The sequence below is a fragment of the Coenobita brevimanus genome, chromosome 23 (genome assembly GCF_032717465.1).
Source record: "Coenobita brevimanus isolate Jiangsu-jjx chromosome 23, ASM3271746v2, whole genome shotgun sequence".
Taxonomy (NCBI): Eukaryota; Metazoa; Arthropoda; class Malacostraca; order Decapoda; family Coenobitidae; genus Coenobita; species Coenobita brevimanus.
This window is the reverse complement of record NC_136976.1, coordinates 3566787-3585000: the sequence shown is the minus strand read 5'-3', so window position 1 is coordinate 3585000 and position 18214 is coordinate 3566787. Positions and strand designations below refer to the sequence as shown.

Below are 18214 nucleotides of genomic sequence, written 5' to 3'. Positions count from 1 at the left end.
GTAATTGTTGTTGTAGAAATAGCAGTAGTAAAGGTACGCGAGAGAACTTGTTAGATAGATATAGATAGATAGATAGATAGATAATGATGGTGTAGATAGTATGATGACTGCAACAGAGGGATGCAGGTACTGTACTCTGCATAGCTTGGTAGACGCAGCAACTGTTCCTAGGCGACTTATTTTGCATCTCCATGAAATTCTGTTGTGTTTCAATTTATATCTTTTTAAAAATCGAAAGACTGCAGGTGGCCAACAGGAAGACATTTTTTTTTTTTTTATAAGGAAGAAGGAACCAAAGGCCACGTTGTAACAGGGAGATTAGTCGCCATGAATGAGGTGTTAGGGAAGCGAAGGGAAACTTGAGGCCATTTATTTTATTATTATTATTATTATTATTATTGTTTATTACTACTACTACTACTACTACTACTATTATTATTATTGTTATTATTATTATTATTATTATTAATGAATGACGTTATTTAGTATAGAAGAATGTTAACTATGCAGACTGAATCGCTAAGGAAGAGGTGTTAAGAAGCGTCCCAAGCCACAGAGTCGAACCCAGGTCAAGGTCACGCGCATCAATAAAAGCAGTACCCCCCCCCCCGGGCCGGTGGAGAGGGGCGCCTTCACGTGGTGGCACTGATATGTCCTGCCGGTGGAGCTGCCTGGTTATTGTTATATTATTATTATTATTATTATTACTCCTCATGGGACAACCCAGGATTAGATGATGGTGGTAATGATGATGATGATGATGATGGTCATTATTATTATTATTATTATTATTATTATTATTACTGCTACTACTGCTGCTACTACTACTACTACAACTACTACTACACTGTCGTCATGCTGCTCATTGAGAAGTCTCCATACCGTTACAAACCCCCAAAGTGACCAGAGTTGACCCAAAATTCGAATAAATGATTTTCGCATATTTTCTTAAGTCACAATTTCTAGTCATTTCGCGCCATCGCGTCGTGCGCGATCGACAAAAGCTGGGGGGTATTTTTCTGAACACTCCCTGGACTAAGGCAGGAAGAATTAGGTTGATGTCTAGTACCATTTTCGTGAAGGAAATGAACACACACACACACACACACACACACACACACACACACACACACACACACACACACACACACACACACACACACACACACACACACACACACGTTACTTTATAATTTAGCCCTTACTTTTATTTTTATTTTTTTACGTTTTCCAAGGACCACAATAAACGTATTCATGTCACTTACTTATCAAGTACTTAAGTAGCTTCAGTTGAGGTAATTACAGGCGGCTTTGTAATTAGTGTGTGTGTGTGTGTGTGTGTGTGTGTGTGTGAGAGAGAGAGAGAGAGAGAGAGAGAGAGAGAGATAACAGTAATATAGGAAATACATACATACATACATAGAGAGAGAGAGAGAGAGAGAGAGAGAGAGAGAGAGAGAGAGAGAGAGAGGAGGGAAGGAGGAAGAATGATAAGGAGAGCCAGGAAATTAAGAGGGCCATGTAGGTGGTGGTGGTTAGGGTACTGGTCTGCTGCTTGAAAGGACGCGAGATCAAACCCACACTAGATGAAAGAAAAAAGAAATTCGTGTATTGGAATGGGGGGGACGGGATGACATGGAGGCGATTTGTTTGTGGCCACCCCTTACGGGATTAATGCGTCTGGCAATAGATAGAATTTACTGATATACCACTACACCAGTAACGTCGTAACTACACCCCCTCTAATACCACCACACCAGTCAGGGATGAGAGTGGTATTATTCAGTATGGACGGTGGGTGTTAGTGCACATTTGGTGACATGTGAAGGTGTTTGGCGCGTAGGAGGATGGCAAGGACCTAGGGAACGAGCTGCAATGTGTGTATTCAGAGGAATTGATATGGTTTGTGTAGGGTAAGAGAGAGAGAGGGGGGTAGGGTAGGGTAAGGTAAGGTAGATAAGGGTAGGGTAAGTAGATTAGGGTGGAGAGTAAGGCAGGGAGAGGCAGAGTAAAGCAGGGCAAGACAAGGAGAGGCAGGGTAGCTAAGGCAAGGAAGCAGGATAAGGCAAAGAGAGGAAGAGTAAGGCAGGGAGAGAGAGGGTAAGGCAGGGAGAGGCATGGAAAAGAAGGGTAAGGCAGGGAGAGTGTGAGGCAGGGAGAAGCAGGGTAAGGCAGGGAGAAAGAGAGAGGATAAGACAAGGAGAGGCAGAGTAAGAGAGGGTAAGGCAAGGAGAGGCACAGTTAGGAAAGGTGAGGAGGGGGGGCAGGGTAAGGCAAGGAGAGGCAGGGTTAGGCAAGGGGAGGCAGGGTTAGGCAAGGGGAGGCAGGGTTAGGCAAGGGAAGGCAGGGTTAGGCAAGGAGAGGCAGGGTAAGGCAAGGAGAGGCAGGGTAAGGCAGACACTTGGTAAAGCCCCAGAATCAATACCAGCAAATTTCATCAGTTACCCCGCTTCACAGCCAGCACCCGTTTTCTTTTATTCCTGTGTGTGTGTGTGTGTGTGTGTGTGTGTGTGTGTGTAGTTTGTTCTTTTCCTTTGTTTTTTTCCTGAATAAAAGCAAACTGGCGCCATTCTCTCTCTCTCTCTCTCTCTCTCTCTCTCTCTCTCTCACGCGCACAAATTCGCCGAATGCATTTTCCCCTCCAATTCTCCAAAAAGATCCGAATCAGACCTTACCGAAAAGTGATGGTGGTGGTGAATTGGTGTTATTATTATTATTATTGGCCTCTTATTATTATTGTTATTATTATTATTATTATTGTATTTTTAGTTTTGTTTTTATCTTACGGAAAATTGGTATATCTTAGGGAAAACTATTATTATTATTATTATTATTATCCTACTGAAATGCTGGTATATCGTACGGAAAATTTATTATTATTATTATTATTATTATTTTCTTTCCAGACGTTTCTTTTGAGATCGTGGAATTCTCGGACCAGATATAGCAATTTCTGGGCGATATAGCAATTTTCGGACCAGATATATAGCAGGGAGAGAGAGAGAGAGAGTTTTCCTAAGCTGAAGAAAATCGTCAGGAAAAAGTACGAAAGCGGAAGTGACGTCATGGGGTGGAAGGAGAGAGGAAACGAAAACGCGAGAAAGAATATGGATAAAACGCGGTGTATTATTTTTCATGGTCAGTGTAGGATTTCAAAAAGGGTGAGAGGACGTGAAGGATACACACATTTATTTATTTATTTATTTTTATTGTGGACGTATTTATTTTATTATTTTTTACCGTTAAACGTTTCATTTGAATTTATGGCGCGTATTCTCGTAGGTTGAGGAGGCTCCCTGGCACCTCTTCCTTAGCGATTTATTTTTGGATGTTTATATTTTCGCACTAATAATCTTCTTCCTCACACAGACCGATATGGGACCACACGTTCGCCAGACTGGGGGAGGACTGGGTGTTTCTCTTCATTCTGGGCACAGTCATGGCCACCATTTCGTACCTCATAGATCATATTGTTGTTATCTGCTTTGGAGGTAAGCTGTTGTCATTACTACTACTACTACTATTACTACTACTACTACTACCAGTCTACCACTACTGCTGCTACTACTATTACCACCACCACCACTACTACTACTACTACTACTACTAGTTGTTATTTTTATAATAATAATAATAATAATAATATCAGTTATTATTACTTTCTTATAATTATAAGATGGGATCAGAGTTGCAGACAGTGAGGCTGCCTGCAATAATCTATAATGAAGTCCTTAGCAGGGGAAAAATAAGATGAACTTAAAAAAAAAAATGCTATGCAGGGTACTCCAAAGCTGACCTGTCTGTGATTTTAAGACAGCATTCTTAAATTAGTTTACTACCAGACTCATTGTATATAGTATTTTTAGCTATTTAAAGCTTACGTTGTTAAACACTCAGCCAGTCAAACACAACCTAATCAAACTGACTCGATCCAAGCTGAACCATCCCAAGCCAACCCTACCTGACCTGTCCGATCCTGACCTGACTGAACCCCACCCAATCCTACCCAACCCAACCCAACCCAGCCCAGCCTAGGCCAGCCTCACCCTACCCTACCGTATGCTACCCTGCGCTACCCATCCCTTCCCTATCCTACCCTACCCTACCCTACCCTACCCTACCCTACCCTACCCTACCCTACCCAACCCAACCCAACCCAACCCAACCCTACCCAACCCAATGCAACCCTACCCTACCCAACCCAACCCAACCCTACCCTACTCTACCCTACCCTACCTTACCCTACCCAACCCTACCCTACCCAACCCTACCCTACCCAACCCTACCCAACCCTACCCTACCCTACCCAACCCAACCCAACCCAACCCTACCCAACCCAACCCAACCCAACCCAACCCTACCCTACCCAACCCTACCCTACCCTACCCCACCCTACCCTACCCAACCCAACCCAACCCAACCCTAACCCAACCAACTCTGCACAGGCCGTATATACCTACACGAGTACCTTGGGGAGTTCCACTGGGGGCTGCAGCTGTTCTCCTGGGTGGTGATTCCGACGCTACTGGTCATCTTCTCAGCGGCCTTCTGTCAGTGGATGGCGCCGTCTGCTGCGGGCTCGGGCATTCCGGAGATGAAGACCATCCTGAGGGGGGTGGTCTTGAAAGAGTACCTGACGTGGAAGACCCTCTTGGCGAAGGTATGGAGGCAGTGAAGTCTTTTAATCCGATGATGCATGTATGATTTTGGTATGACTTTTGCCACATTTTCCCTCCACTGTGGTTTGCATATCAGTGTACACCAGGGAAGGCAGCTAGTTTAGATTTTTGTTTTTTTTTCCATAATTTCTGAAAGGGGTGATTTTAAAAAAGTATTTCTTGTGGAGGACCCTGCCGACCAGGGTGTGTATGGCAGTTAACTCATTCATTGTGATATCCTTTTTCGTTATTGAACTCTTTTTGGGCTGATTCATGTTAAATACAGTGCAGAAAACTGAAGTATGTAAATGGGAAGAACTGGTTGTTGTGGCTCAAGGCTCATCTGAACATGAACCCAAAGGACTGCAAGTTGAACCCTTCTCCTGCAGCCCATAATCCTTTTGGGGATAAGGAGGGATTTGGGGAATGCTTTTGTAACTGGGCAGTGGAGCCAGCCAGTTATATTGGCACCACCACATGGAGGCATCCTTCACCAACACCAGCATGAGAGGGATAGGAAAAGAAGTAAACAGATATGTGTACCACATGACGGCTTGTTGATATTCTCATACGTGTTTTTCATGCAGGTTATGCACACATTGAAAGGATGTACTGTAAAGCATACTAAGGAATGTTGTAGTACATGAGATAAACACTTAGTCATTGAGGAGGAGGTGCTAAGACAGAACCTTAAGCCCACCAGATTGCAGACCGTGGTATTTATGTCTTGAAGTAACCAAATCTCTCTGTACCCAGCCAGAAAAGTGGTACAGAACTGGCCAGCTCTGAAACCGTTGTCTTGATGTGTTGGTCCCCTGTGATCTTTTGAATGCATTGTTGTGCCTAGGCTTCTCAGAATGTGTGATGTTATTTACCTCTTGTTTTACTCTATTGGGCAGAAACAGTTTGTTCTTGCTATAACCCTTTAGTTTTCTTTTTGCTTTATACAAGTTTTAAAGGAGTATTTCTTGTTACTTAATGTTGACAGATGGTAAGCTTGGCAGCAGTATTAGGGTCCGGCCTGCCACTGGGTAAGGAAGGACCAGTGATGCACATGGCCAGTATAGTAGCCACCATGTTGACCAAAACACTACGCTACATCAAGGGCACCGTGGAGAATGACGCACGCTCTACAGATCTGCTCGCTGCTGCCTGTACCATGGGTGTGGCTGTGTCATACGCTGCACCCATTGGAGGTACTAGACTTACGGTGCTTTTTGTAATTCATTTATTAGCAACGTAAATGTGAAACGGTTTTAATCCAGCTTTGTTTATGAGGGAGTGTGAGTCACAGCTCAAGTTATGCCAGACTGGCCTGCACTTCAAATTTGCACACTGGGGAGGCTCCTAGGATGGGTAATTGTGTACTTTACAGGTTAAGTGATGAACATGTGTGAGGAGCTGGGGGGGGGGAACATTTCTGACTTGATTTATTAGGAACCATAAGTCAAACTAGGACTTAACACAGGAGGAGTATGCCTGTGATACAATTTTAATGGAATGGTGCAGTTGAAGTCAGTATTTCTCTACAAGAAATTTCTCCTAAGCTGAAAAATACTGATATTGGGTTGTATGGAAATTGTTTAATGAGTTTGTTTTTTAATTATTGTAACTTTCACTTTGACGAATTTCTCATCAGTTGTTAAACAACCAGGTGATAACTAGAATAAAGTATTGAAGAACATTCATTCCACTGATTAGGTTAAGGGTGTTTGTTTTTTCAGCTGTGAAAGTTACAATAATTAAAAAACAAACTCATTAAACAATTTCCATACAACCCAATATCAGTATTTTTCAGCTTAGGAGAAATTTCTTGTAGATGTGGATGTGGTTGAAAAGATTAGGAGAAATACACTGAGGTGGTTTGGACATGTGGAGAGGATGGAGAGTGAAAGACTGACTAAGAGGGTGTATGTGGGTGAGGTGGAGGGAGGGAGAGGGAGGGGTAGACCGAGGATGAGGTGGAGGGATGGAGTTGAGAGGTATATGAGGGAGAGGGGGGTGAGTTGGGGGGAGGGGAGTCAAATGGTGGGTGACAGAGTGACTTGGAGGCGTTTTGTCTGCGGCCACCCTTTGCGGGATTAGGGCGTCGGGCTATAGATAGATAGATAGATAGATTTGAAATTACTTCTTTATGGATTTTTAATACTCTTGGGATCGTCCTGTATATATTCTGCTTTATCCACACCCACCTGTAGTCCTCCAATCCATCCCAAACCACCCTCCTGCATATACTCCTCAACACTTTCCTTCATTCCATCCCGTTCCACCCTCCCACATATGCCTCTCATCTTTCTCAGTCAACAACATTCCTAATTAATTTTCTGCATTCCAGGTGTCCTCTTCAGCATTGAGGTAACAACGGTCTACTTTGCGGTGAGAAATTACTGGAGGGGGTTCTTTGCTGCTGTGGTTGGTGCCATGTTCTACCGACTGATGTCTGTCTGGTTCATGAAAGCTGGTAAGAAGTGGTTGCCAGATCTTACACTCTTAGCTATCTCCTCTTCTTTTCCCTTTCCCTTTCCCTTCCCTTCCCTTCCCTTCCCTTCTCTTCCCTTCCCTTCCCTTCCCTTCCCTTCCTTTCCTCTCCCTTCTCTTCTCTTCTTTTCTCTCTCTCCTTCCCTTCCCTTCCCTTCTCTTCCTTTCCTTTCCTTTCCTTTCCCTTCCCTTCTCATGTGTTCTCCTTTCTTCTTCTCTCTTCTCATCCCTTCTTTCTTTCCCTCCTTTCATTACCTTCCCTTCCCTTCTTTTATCCTCTCCTCTCTCCTCTTTGCCTCTCATTGAAGTTATTATTTTATCATCTAGTAGAAATCAAAATTATTGGGTCTAAGTTTACTCCATCAGAAATCGTAAGTAAGGATTTCTTGTTTACCCTCAGTTTTGTGGAGATTTGTGTTTTAGAAGTCGCATGGAGATCAATTTTGTCAACCGTAATTGTCTAGTGACCTGATTTAGAGTTTTGAGGAGTGAGATATAGTTTGTGTTGACATTTTAAAGAACCTTATACTTTTGAAACGTAACCCTGTTGTAAAATGGAGAAGCTTGCCGTGATGTGTGTAGAATTGTGTGTTTATTTTACATGGCAGCACATGTTACAAACCTGACACCCAGCACAGTGCATAGGTACCCCAAGTTTATTTCAAGTTACCTGTGCATTGCCAAGCAGAGATCTTTGGCAAGAACAAAAAAATTCAATGCCACCACATACCCATACAAGCATTTTGGAGCCTTAATAATTGATAAGAATGATATAAAAAGATTCAAACCACTAATGGGACTTGAACCTTTGCCTTCCTGAGGTGACATGTTAACCCATCACACCACAGCAGCAGCAGCAGCCACATCTCACTTCCTGGCATTCAGAAGGACTACAATCCCTGACCATTGCCACACATTGTTTTCCCAAGCTGTGTAAAATATTGTGGCAGTAGACAGCAGATAATTTTAGCCCGCATCCACGCCAAATGCTTGTTGGTTTGGGCAGAGTTTTATATCACCGTACTGCATACAATTGGCCCCACTGGATGCAGGCAGGTGCAGATGAGAACTTCCATGATTTAACCTGATGCCAAACACCCACCCACACCAGCAGGGATTGGGTGTGGATGCAGCCTTGGACATTAACTTACAGAAAGGATTATAATAGATATGGCGAAAAAATAATGTAAATCCTCCTAGTTCCAAAAAAATATATCTGAAGAGTCTGAAATATATCCTTATTTAATATCTAAAATGTACACTGGCAGCTGAACGGATCTTGAATTGGGCTGTCTTTATTTTGCTTTTCTCTTGGAGGGATAAATTATTGTATGTGGACTTCTAGCCTTTTGTTCCTTCTTCCTTGCATAAAAAAAAGAAAGATATAGAAAAAAGAGAGATGCTTTTGGGAATGCACATGATTTGGGCTGATTGTTGAGGAAGCCATAGGTAGAAAAATACTTTGTTTCTACTTGTTTCTGCCTCAGATCAAGAGCATCAGTCTTTAGCATCACACTGTGCTGGGTGTCTGCAGTTTGTGATTAGAATTCATAATACCCTGCATGTATTTTTGTACCTTGTTATTCCCTGACTGTAACCCCCTTTTTGTAACCGTGTATTGTATCTCTGTATTAATTGTTGAGCTTGTCTCCCTTCCCCACTAGATTATTTATTTATTTTTATTTTTTTTTTACCCTTCAGTTATCAGGTGCCTGGATAATTGGACAGGTTAATCAGTCTGGATAATCTATTTGAGACTGAATACATTTAATCAGGTGTCTGGGTATTCAGGTATCTGGTTAATTGAAGGTCTGGGTAACCAAGTATCTGGTGTATCAGTTACTGGGATAATCAGGTATCTGGTTGATAAGGTACTTTGGTAAACAGACCGGGTAATCAGGTACCTGGTTTACAAGGTACCTGCATAAGTATTCCCTGTGTAGTTTCAGTGTTTAATTACTCCAATACCTGTTGATACAGTGTTACAGACAAGCCTCACTTATGCTGTTGAAAAGAAAAATTGTTAAAGCAGTTATTACATGCAAATTGTGTAACGAAATTATTATAGGTGATGTATTATAGGTGATGAGTTATTTAAGAGGAGCCTGTGGAGTCACATGGAGAGACAGGCTGATGAATGAGGATATAAAGGAGCGTTGTGGTGTGGATGTGGATGTGATAGGAAGCGTTAGGAGGAACACACTGAGGTGGTTTGGCCATGTGGAGAGGATGGAGGGTGAAAGACTGATGAAGAGAGTGTATGTGAGTGAGGTGGAGGGGGGAAGAGGGAGGGGGAGGCCGAGGATGAGATGGAGGGATGGGGTGGAGAGGTATATGAGAGAGGGGGGTGTGAGTTGGGAGCTTGGCAGTGAAATGGCGGGGGACAGGGCGACTTGGAGGCGATTTGTTTGTGGCCACCCCAAACGGGATTGAGGCGTCTGGCAATAGATAGATAGATAGACAGTAGAAGTGAAGATAGAAAATGAGACTGCCTTCAATCAGCCACACAAGAACTGTGTTATTTCTGTCTGATGAGTCACACCCCCCATGTACCCCCACCTGACTCCATCCACCCACCCCGCTGTAACTAGTCAGCGAGAAATGACTCAGATCTTGTGTTCTCAGGGGAAGGCAGTTTTCTGTATCTCGTTTTCCCACTTTACTCATGCATCTAGCTGATTGTTGTGGTATATTATAAGTACAAAAATGAGTTACAGTATTTCCTTATTAAATTTATGATACAGTTGTAACTAAGGCAGCATTAAGTGAGCCATGTCTGTAGTTTGATGCCAGCCATTGATATGAAATCCAGGGCCTGGTGTGGTGGGCTGGGGTGGGTCACTGTCATCTCTCCCTTACCATCTTGTATCCACATAAGGCACGATAATACCTCTTGTTAATTATTTGCGCAAATTATAGTATACCAAAATTAATAATATATACAGAAAATAATGTACAAGAGAATATTAATCCTTTCACTTAATGATTTTGTGTAGCTTTAAGAGTGGAGGAGTTTATGGCAGGTTTTCCCAGAGTTAAATAAGATCATATGGAAATGTCACGGTGGATGTTTACGATCATCTGATGGAGATACTGTCGCTGAAGTGGTTTTCCTTGTTCAGCATGCCAGACTGGAAACTCAGTTGGATTTACACACTCAAAGCCAAGACGAAGGCTACTGCATGCACATATATCTTTCACACAACTGCAGTCTGTTCCATGGGGTGGGCTGGAGTTGTTACATAGTGGTTGGTCTGGAAGGAAAATTTTGGATTCAATAGGAGGCCGTTGATAGAGGGAAATTGTTTAGTGGGAGGGAGAAAAATTGGAAATACACTATTGTATGTTCCCTACGTGTCAACAAGTGGGTTGGCGGAGGGTTAGTGCCCCTCCCTACAAAACAGCTAACTCGGAGGGGGAAAAGGCCACCCCTTATGGGATTATGGCATCTGGCTATGAACAGGTAGATAGATATTATTGTATTCAAGGGGTTAATTACTGTCGGTAGGTGAATAAATACGTGTGCATGGCCAAGGTGTTCAGAACTGTAAATATAAGCATCATTGTGGTGAAGGGATTAAGAAGGAATATGCATAATGACATAATAAGGAAGAGATGGTAGGTAGACCTCTCAAGCACACCCAAACGCAGTGCCCTGGAGTTAACCTGTATGAGTTTGAACCCCGCCATCCCTTCGTGTAGTTGAGTGTTAATCCCTAGTATTGTGTGTGATGGACAGAGACCATCTATCCGCTCTACAAGGTGGATCTCAACTACGCCTATCCCTACGATGTACTGGAGCTGTTGCCATTCCTCTGTATTGGGTACGTACTTCCTCTTAAATGTAGAGTTAGATATATAGAAACTAGATAGATTATACCATCTTTACTCTAACTTGGCCTAAAACTGCCATCACTCCTTCTTCAATGCTGAATTTTAACAATAGATTAACACAACAGTATGGCTCTAGTCACGAAGAAGTGCTATGGAAAGGATGTAGAGGCACAGTATTGTCTTATTCTGCCACTGAGCTACGTGAAATAATCTGCAAAAGGACGAAAATCTGGGCCAAGTTAAGGTGAAAGAATGATAGTACTGGGCAAGGGCAGGGTTGGAATTCAGAGGGATATTTCTTCTGTCCTGTGTTGGAGGGGTAAACTTTAAACTTTGAAAATATATGTGATTTTCTGTTCACTTTAACTTGGGAAAAAACAAAATGCTATCTCTCCATCTTGAATGCTGAGTTGTAACAGATCAGAATATGGTGCTAGTCATGAAGAAGTGCTGTGGAAAGGATGTAGAGCCACAGTAATATCTTATTCTGCCATTGAGGTATGTAAAATAAGCTGCCAAAGGTAAAAAATATCCACCCCATTAAGGAAGAGAAAATACATATATAGATTGATAGACTGCATAGATAGATAAATGGATAGATAATAGACTGATATATTAGGGTTTGGCTTGATAGAAGTTTATTGACATTTTTGGATATTAATATCTGTCTGTTGCATCATTGAGAATTTTGAAAGTTTGATGAGTGATTGGACGTGTGAGCGAATGTTAGCAATCACTTTCATGATAGTTCTCTTGTGGGTAGATGCAGTAAAGTAGATAGGTTCATTGAGTAGATAGATAGAAAGTTTTTTTTTTGCCATCACCATCATCATCATCATCAGTCAATCAGTTAGTCGTCATCATTATTATTATTATTATCTGTCAGTCATCGTCATCAGCCAGTCAGTCAGTCAGTTATTCAGTCAGTCAACCATCACTATCAATCCATCATTATCATCATCATCATCATCATTATGTCAATCAGTTACCCATCATCATCATCATCATCATCATTATGTCAATCAATCACCCATCATCATCATCATCATCATCATCATCATCATCATCATCATCAAGGGTACATGATTTTCCCTCCCCTTACAAATATTATATTCTTTTTTTGTGTCAAAGGTGAGAAGACTTTATATGAATGAATTAAAGCCTCTTCAGTTCATGGATATTTATATATTTTATTGCTGCCTTTCAACTTAGAGAGAGAGAGAGAGAGAGGATGTTTGACAGATTTTAGTGAGCAGTATAATCTGTGAGTTGAAAAGTTTCCTAATTCCATCTCATCCCAATTGCTTGTGATAAATAAGTGAAGCTTGGACCTTGTTGGAAGGATACAAGTCAAGTGTGAGAGCAGTGGGAATCATTTACTTGAGCGGAACATGTGGAGTTACAAGAGAGAGAGAGAGAAAGAGACAGACAGACAGACAGACAAATAAATGAGGAAGTAAAGGGAAAAGGAGCATTGTGGTGTTGATGTGGATGTAATTGAAAGTATCAGGAGAAATATTTTGAGATAGTTTGGCATTGTGGAGAGAATGGAGAATGGGAGACTGACTGAGTTACTTGAGAGGAGCATGTGGAGTTACAAGAGAGAGAGAGAAATGAGGAAGTAAAGGAGCATTGTGGTGTTGATATGGATGTGATTGAAAGTATTGAGAAATACTTTGAGATGGTTTGGCCATGTGGAGAGGATGGAGAGTGAGAGACTGACTAGAAGAGTGTATGTGAGTGTGTTGAAAGGGGAGCCCATGGATGAGACAGAGGAATGGAGTGGAGAGGTATATAAGAGAGAGGTGTGGGAGTTGAAGGGAGGGCAGTCAAAAAGCAGATGGCAGGGCATGGTGGAGGTGATCTGTTTGTGGCTACCCCTTACAGGATTAAGGTGTCTGGCAGTAGATAGACAGGTAGATAGAAATAAAATGAGAGTGATGTAGGTGTCAAGATGAGAGTGTTTTAATCTTCATGTTATACTAAAACGCCTTATCCCTTACAGAATCCTGTGTGGCTTTGCTGGGTCTCTGTTTGTTTACCTCCACCGGCGATACGTTATGTTCATGCGGCACAACAAGACTCTTAAAACATTCCTGCAAAAGAAGTAAGGCCTGAAAAATAGTCCTCGTATTATTTGCTTCATTTTGTGCCAATTTCCCCCATTCCTGTAAAATTTCCTTCGCATTCATAATTACTTTATTATATCTCCTTTTATTATTATTATTTGCTTTATTTTCTAGTGCTTTCATGCATTCCTATAAAATTTCCTTCCTTTACTTAGCTACTTTAATATTGCTCTTTATTGTTATTTGCTTCGTTTTGTACTGCTTTCTCCTTTTCTTATAAAAATCCCTTCCCTTTTTTATTTACTTTATTGCATCTCTTTATTGCTATTTTCTTCATTTTGTTCTGCTTTCTCTCATTCCTATGAACTTACCTTCCGTTTCTCAGTTTCTTTCTTATAGCCACTCTGTCATCCACTCCCTTCATGAGAGCAGGAGTTGGTGGTGCAGTACTAAGCTCCTCAAGTTTACAAGTGGAAGAACCGTAGCTCAGTTATAGGGCTGGTCAGCCTGTTGAGTACAAGTTGTTTCCCCCATACCTCTGTTTTCCCAGGAGTACAGTACAGTTAGGGCCCTAGGATGTAACAAGAAAATATTGGAATGTGCTGGGATGTAGTAAGAAGATACTGAAATGTAATGTGCAAAAATAAATCACTAAAGAAAAAGTGCTATGGGATCTCCCGAACCATTTAAATTATGACCCTTCTTCTTCTTCTTCATTGACCATTGCACAGTTAAGCCCCTTCAGTCTGATGATGTATATTTAATATTCCTGTTTCTGTGTGTGTGTGTGTGTGTGTATATATATATATATATATATATATATATATATATACAGTATATATGTATACAGTGTATACATATATATATATATATATATATATATATATGTATGTATGTATATATATACAGGAGATGCCTTGTAATGTGCAAAATAATGTAGATTACTTTTTAACCCTTCTAAATCTAAAACTCTTCTCACAGCAGAATAAAATAATCTCTAAAAAAATAAAAAATAAAAAAGTACATTATTGAGTAGAAGGTGTTAATAAGTATAAATTGAAAGTCTTCCTCTCCCTCTTCCCCCACAGACGGTTGCTGTACCCAACCTTCGTCACCATCGCCATCTCCATCATGACCTTCCCCATGTGTTTAGGGCAGTTCATGGCCGCTACATTGCCCTCCAGTAAACAGGTCGGGTCACTTGTCTGTATATGGTTTGTAGAGCCCTTTCCTGAGGTTTATTTGTCTGTTACGCTTTTTCACATGTCACCACTTGAGGATTATTTTTGTAAAGTATTTCAACTTAACCTAGCCTAAGCTAACCTTACCTTACCTAACCCAGTCCAACCCAATTACTTGACCCAGCCTGACCTAACTCAACCCTACCCTGCCCTACTTTACCCTACCCTGCCCTACTTTACCCTACTCAGCCTTGCTGTACCCTACCCAGCTCAGCTTAACCCTACTCAGTCCATCCCATCCCAACCCATCCTGTCCCATCCCATCCCTTCCCTTCCCATCCTGTCCCACCCCACCCCACCCCACCCCACCCCATCTCATCCCATCCCATCCCATCCTGTCCCATCCCATCCCATCCCATCCCATCCCAACCCAACCCAACCCAACCCAACTTCCCATGACCTAACCTGACCTACCCCTCCTCCGATAGATCCTGCACCTGTTCAGCAATGTGACCTGGACAGTGACCTCCCCCGACGGCATCATGACCCCCGCCCAGGAGAACATATTGAGCAACTGGGTCCCCGATCTGCAGGGAAGCTTCCACCTCAGCCTGTTCATCTTTCAGATCGTGTCGGTAAGAGAGGGAGTGCTTCGTAAAATGTTGTTGTTGTGTGTGTGTGTGTCTTTGTAATGCTGGGATATGTTCTTCTCTCTCTCTCTCTCTCTCGTGGTGTGTGTGTGTGTGTGTAATGCTGGGATGTGTTCTTTCCTCTCTCTCTCTCTCTCAGTGTGTGTGTGTGTGTGTGTGTGTGTGTGTGTGTGTGTGTGTGTTTGTAATGCTGGGATGTGTTCTTTCCTCTCTTGCTCTCTCTCTTGGTGTGTGTATGTGTGTCTTTGTAATGCTGGGATATGTTTCTCTCTCTCTCTCTCTCTCTCTCTCTCTCTCAACACCCATTTCCCCATGAGGTATTCCAAGTAGCTGCTGCCTCCACCCCACCCATCAGTCTATCTATCCATCTATCTATCTATCTGTCTGTTTATCTATCTAAACATCCATTTCCCCACCAGGTGTTCCAAATAGCCGTTGCGTCCACCCTGCCCGTCCCCTCTGGTATGCTCATTCCACTCTTCAAGGTCGGCGCTGCTTTCGGCCGTCAAATTGGCGAACTCATGGCCTCCCTCTACCCTCATGGCATCTCTCTTGGTCACCCCATCATTCCAGGCGAGTCATTTCATCCTTTCAGTACCATGACCCCCCCTTTTTTTATTTTTATTTTTTTTATTCAACTTATTTACATTGATTTTTCTTGGTTGAATCATGTATTTTTAACCCCAAGTGAAATTCCTAGGTTTACTAATAGCTGAGGGTATTTTTTTTTATTTATTATGATTATTTTTAAGGCTTTTGGCAGCTAGGATTTATCTCAGTCGATCTATATTTTTGTACATTTGCCTGAATAAAATCCCCAGCTGAACCAACCTCAGCCAGAGCATTGATTCCCACTATTGCCAAGGAGAAAATTGTCAGACTGCCGTAAAAGAATTCAATACAGTACAAATGAAGCAGTGTTAAATCAGAGTAGCCTAACAATGAATTACTGCACCACTCTACTACTACTACTCCTCTGTTGATAGTTGTACTTAATTTTCTTATTTCTGGAGTTCTATGTTTTCATCATTCAAGTTATGGTGTGTTGATTCTCTGTGTATACCATAAGCATGCTGTACCACAGAAGCACATTACTACTGCTATTGCAACTACTACTGCTGCCACTTCCGTTACTATTACTACTACTACTGCACTTTCCAGTCACACCCTCTCCTAACGATGGTCTAATTTTGCCATTTCAGGAGCATATGCAATGGTGGGCGCTGCCTCATTCTGTGCGGCCATCACCCACACCATCTCCATCTCCGTCATCGTCTTTGAGCTCACTGGACAGATTACCTATGTCATCCCCATCATGGTTAGTGCTGAGGCCTTTACTTTGGTCCGTTAAGGAGGCTCCCTGGTGCTTCTAACTTTACCCTTTTCACTCTAACTTGGCTCAGATTTTTGTCCTTTTGCAGCTTATTTCGCATAGCTCAGTGGCAGAAGACAGTACTACAGCTCTACATCCTCTCCACAGCACTTTTTCGTGACTGGCATCATACTGTAGTGTTGATCTCTTGTTACAGCTACATTCATATATAGAGAGGGTGGTTTGAGTAAAAGGGATATAATGTGTATATGCCTATTTGACATTGATATTGTCTCTTGTGGTAGTTTTGCAATCTGTGTGAGTAGTTGGTAGACCATGTTCACATTAACTTGGCCTAAAACTGCTGTCCTTCCACCTTGAATGCTGAACTATAACAGTAGGTAAACTCTGGAATGTGGTGCTAGTCATGAAGAAGTGCAATGGAAGGGATGTAAGCCATAGTGCCGTCGTTTTCTGTCACTGAGCTATGTAAAATAAGCACCAAATGGATGAAAAATTGGACCAAGGTTATAATGAATGAAGTATAGCAGTGCGTACAAAGCCTCCCAAAACAAAATGAAATGAGCGTTGATGAATAAGTTTTGGATCCAATGCTTCACTCACCCATGTAAAATTGTTTAATGTATGCTGGAATAAGTTACAGCAGAATCACAGTCATGGGTGTTAATTTTATCATTTTGTTTTTAAAAGCTCCAGCATGCATGCCTGCATTAGCATTGGTCACCTAATGGCAGCTCCCCATGCTGGTCAGTCTCTGGCAGCCTCTCTTTTTTTCAGTCCATTGGCCCTAAAATCACACAGTAACCTTGTCCCAGGTCTTTTTTGGTCAGCCTATGACAACCCTGCCCTGGTATTCACACCTCTCACCTTCCATACCCAATTGTCATCCTTCATCCTCTCCACATCCCCAGACCATCTCAATTTACCCCTCCTCATCACAGCACCAGCACTCATACTCCAGTCCCATCCTTCCTCCCAGACCATCTCAATCTACCCTTCCTCATCACAACACCAATACACTCCAGTCCCATCCTTCCTCTCAGACATCTCAGTCAACCCCTCCTCACTACAGCATCAGTTCATACATCGCTGTAATTTCAGATTGGTGTGCTGATATCCAACTGTATATCATCACTGCTACAACCATCCATCTACGACAGCATGATCCGGATTAAGAAACTACCCTACCTGCCAGACATCATTGCAACCACCTCCAGTATGTTGTTATTATTATTATTTTTATTATTACATTACTGTATTCTTATTGTTATTATTACTATTATTGCATTCTTATTATTATTATATTACAATATTTGTTATTATTATTATTATTATTATTATTATTATTATTATTATTATTATTATTACAGTATTATTAATATTGTTAGTATTATTTATTATTATTAGTATTATTTTTATTACTGTATTATTTTTTTTACTATTTAGGTTCTATGGATGCCTTGTGTTCTAGTGGGTCAAGGCAGCCCAGTCAGATGTGGCATTTTAAGGGCTTAAGTCTGAGGAGTGGTTGAGGTGCATTGATCACATAATTCTACTCAAGGAAACAAGACTGGTCACTCTTTAAATACTGAGAGAGAGAGAGAGAGAGGCCAGACAGTTGGATGGATGAAGAGACAGATAGTTATATAGAAATTCAGATGGATAGATGGAGGTAGTCATTGGCTGGATAGGTAGGTAGATGATCTATAAGTTTAAGAGAGAGAGTGAGAGAGAATGAAAGTGAGAGGGAAAGAAAGTGAGGGAGAGAGAGAGAAAGAACCTAATCCCCTCACCCATACATGCCTGACGAACAATAAAAGAAGGGGGATTAGTGGCAGGATTTACCGTGTTGGAATGACAGAGCTCATACCCTGAATGAGACGAAGAGGCAGTTGTATGAGCTGGGTAAAGGAGGGAGGGCATTGTGGTGTGGGATTGCGTTGGATTTGGGTAGGGATTTATTTTTAAGCACTTCACATGAGTAGGCTATCCCAATCCGATTAAGAGGAGA

At 41.9% G+C, this 18214-nt stretch overlaps 1 protein-coding gene across 1 annotated transcript in view; it reads left to right on the top strand.

Annotated features, from left to right (window-relative positions):
• The window catches only part of LOC145392635 (chloride channel protein 2-like), a 55458-nt gene that overhangs the window by 13402 nt on the left and 23842 nt on the right, over positions 1 to 18214 (top strand). The window contains exons 3-13 of the mRNA XM_080266960.1: positions 3370 to 3491; positions 4446 to 4660; positions 5647 to 5854; positions 6994 to 7119; positions 10876 to 10960; positions 12976 to 13077; positions 14128 to 14230; positions 14709 to 14855; positions 15290 to 15443; positions 16073 to 16188; positions 17305 to 17419. Coding sequence (XP_080123086.1) covers positions 3370 to 3491; positions 4446 to 4660; positions 5647 to 5854; positions 6994 to 7119; positions 10876 to 10960; positions 12976 to 13077; positions 14128 to 14230; positions 14709 to 14855; positions 15290 to 15443; positions 16073 to 16188; positions 17305 to 17419 — 1493 coding nt within the window. The remainder of the gene's footprint in view (positions 1 to 3369; positions 3492 to 4445; positions 4661 to 5646; positions 5855 to 6993; positions 7120 to 10875; positions 10961 to 12975; positions 13078 to 14127; positions 14231 to 14708; positions 14856 to 15289; positions 15444 to 16072; positions 16189 to 17304; positions 17420 to 18214) is intronic.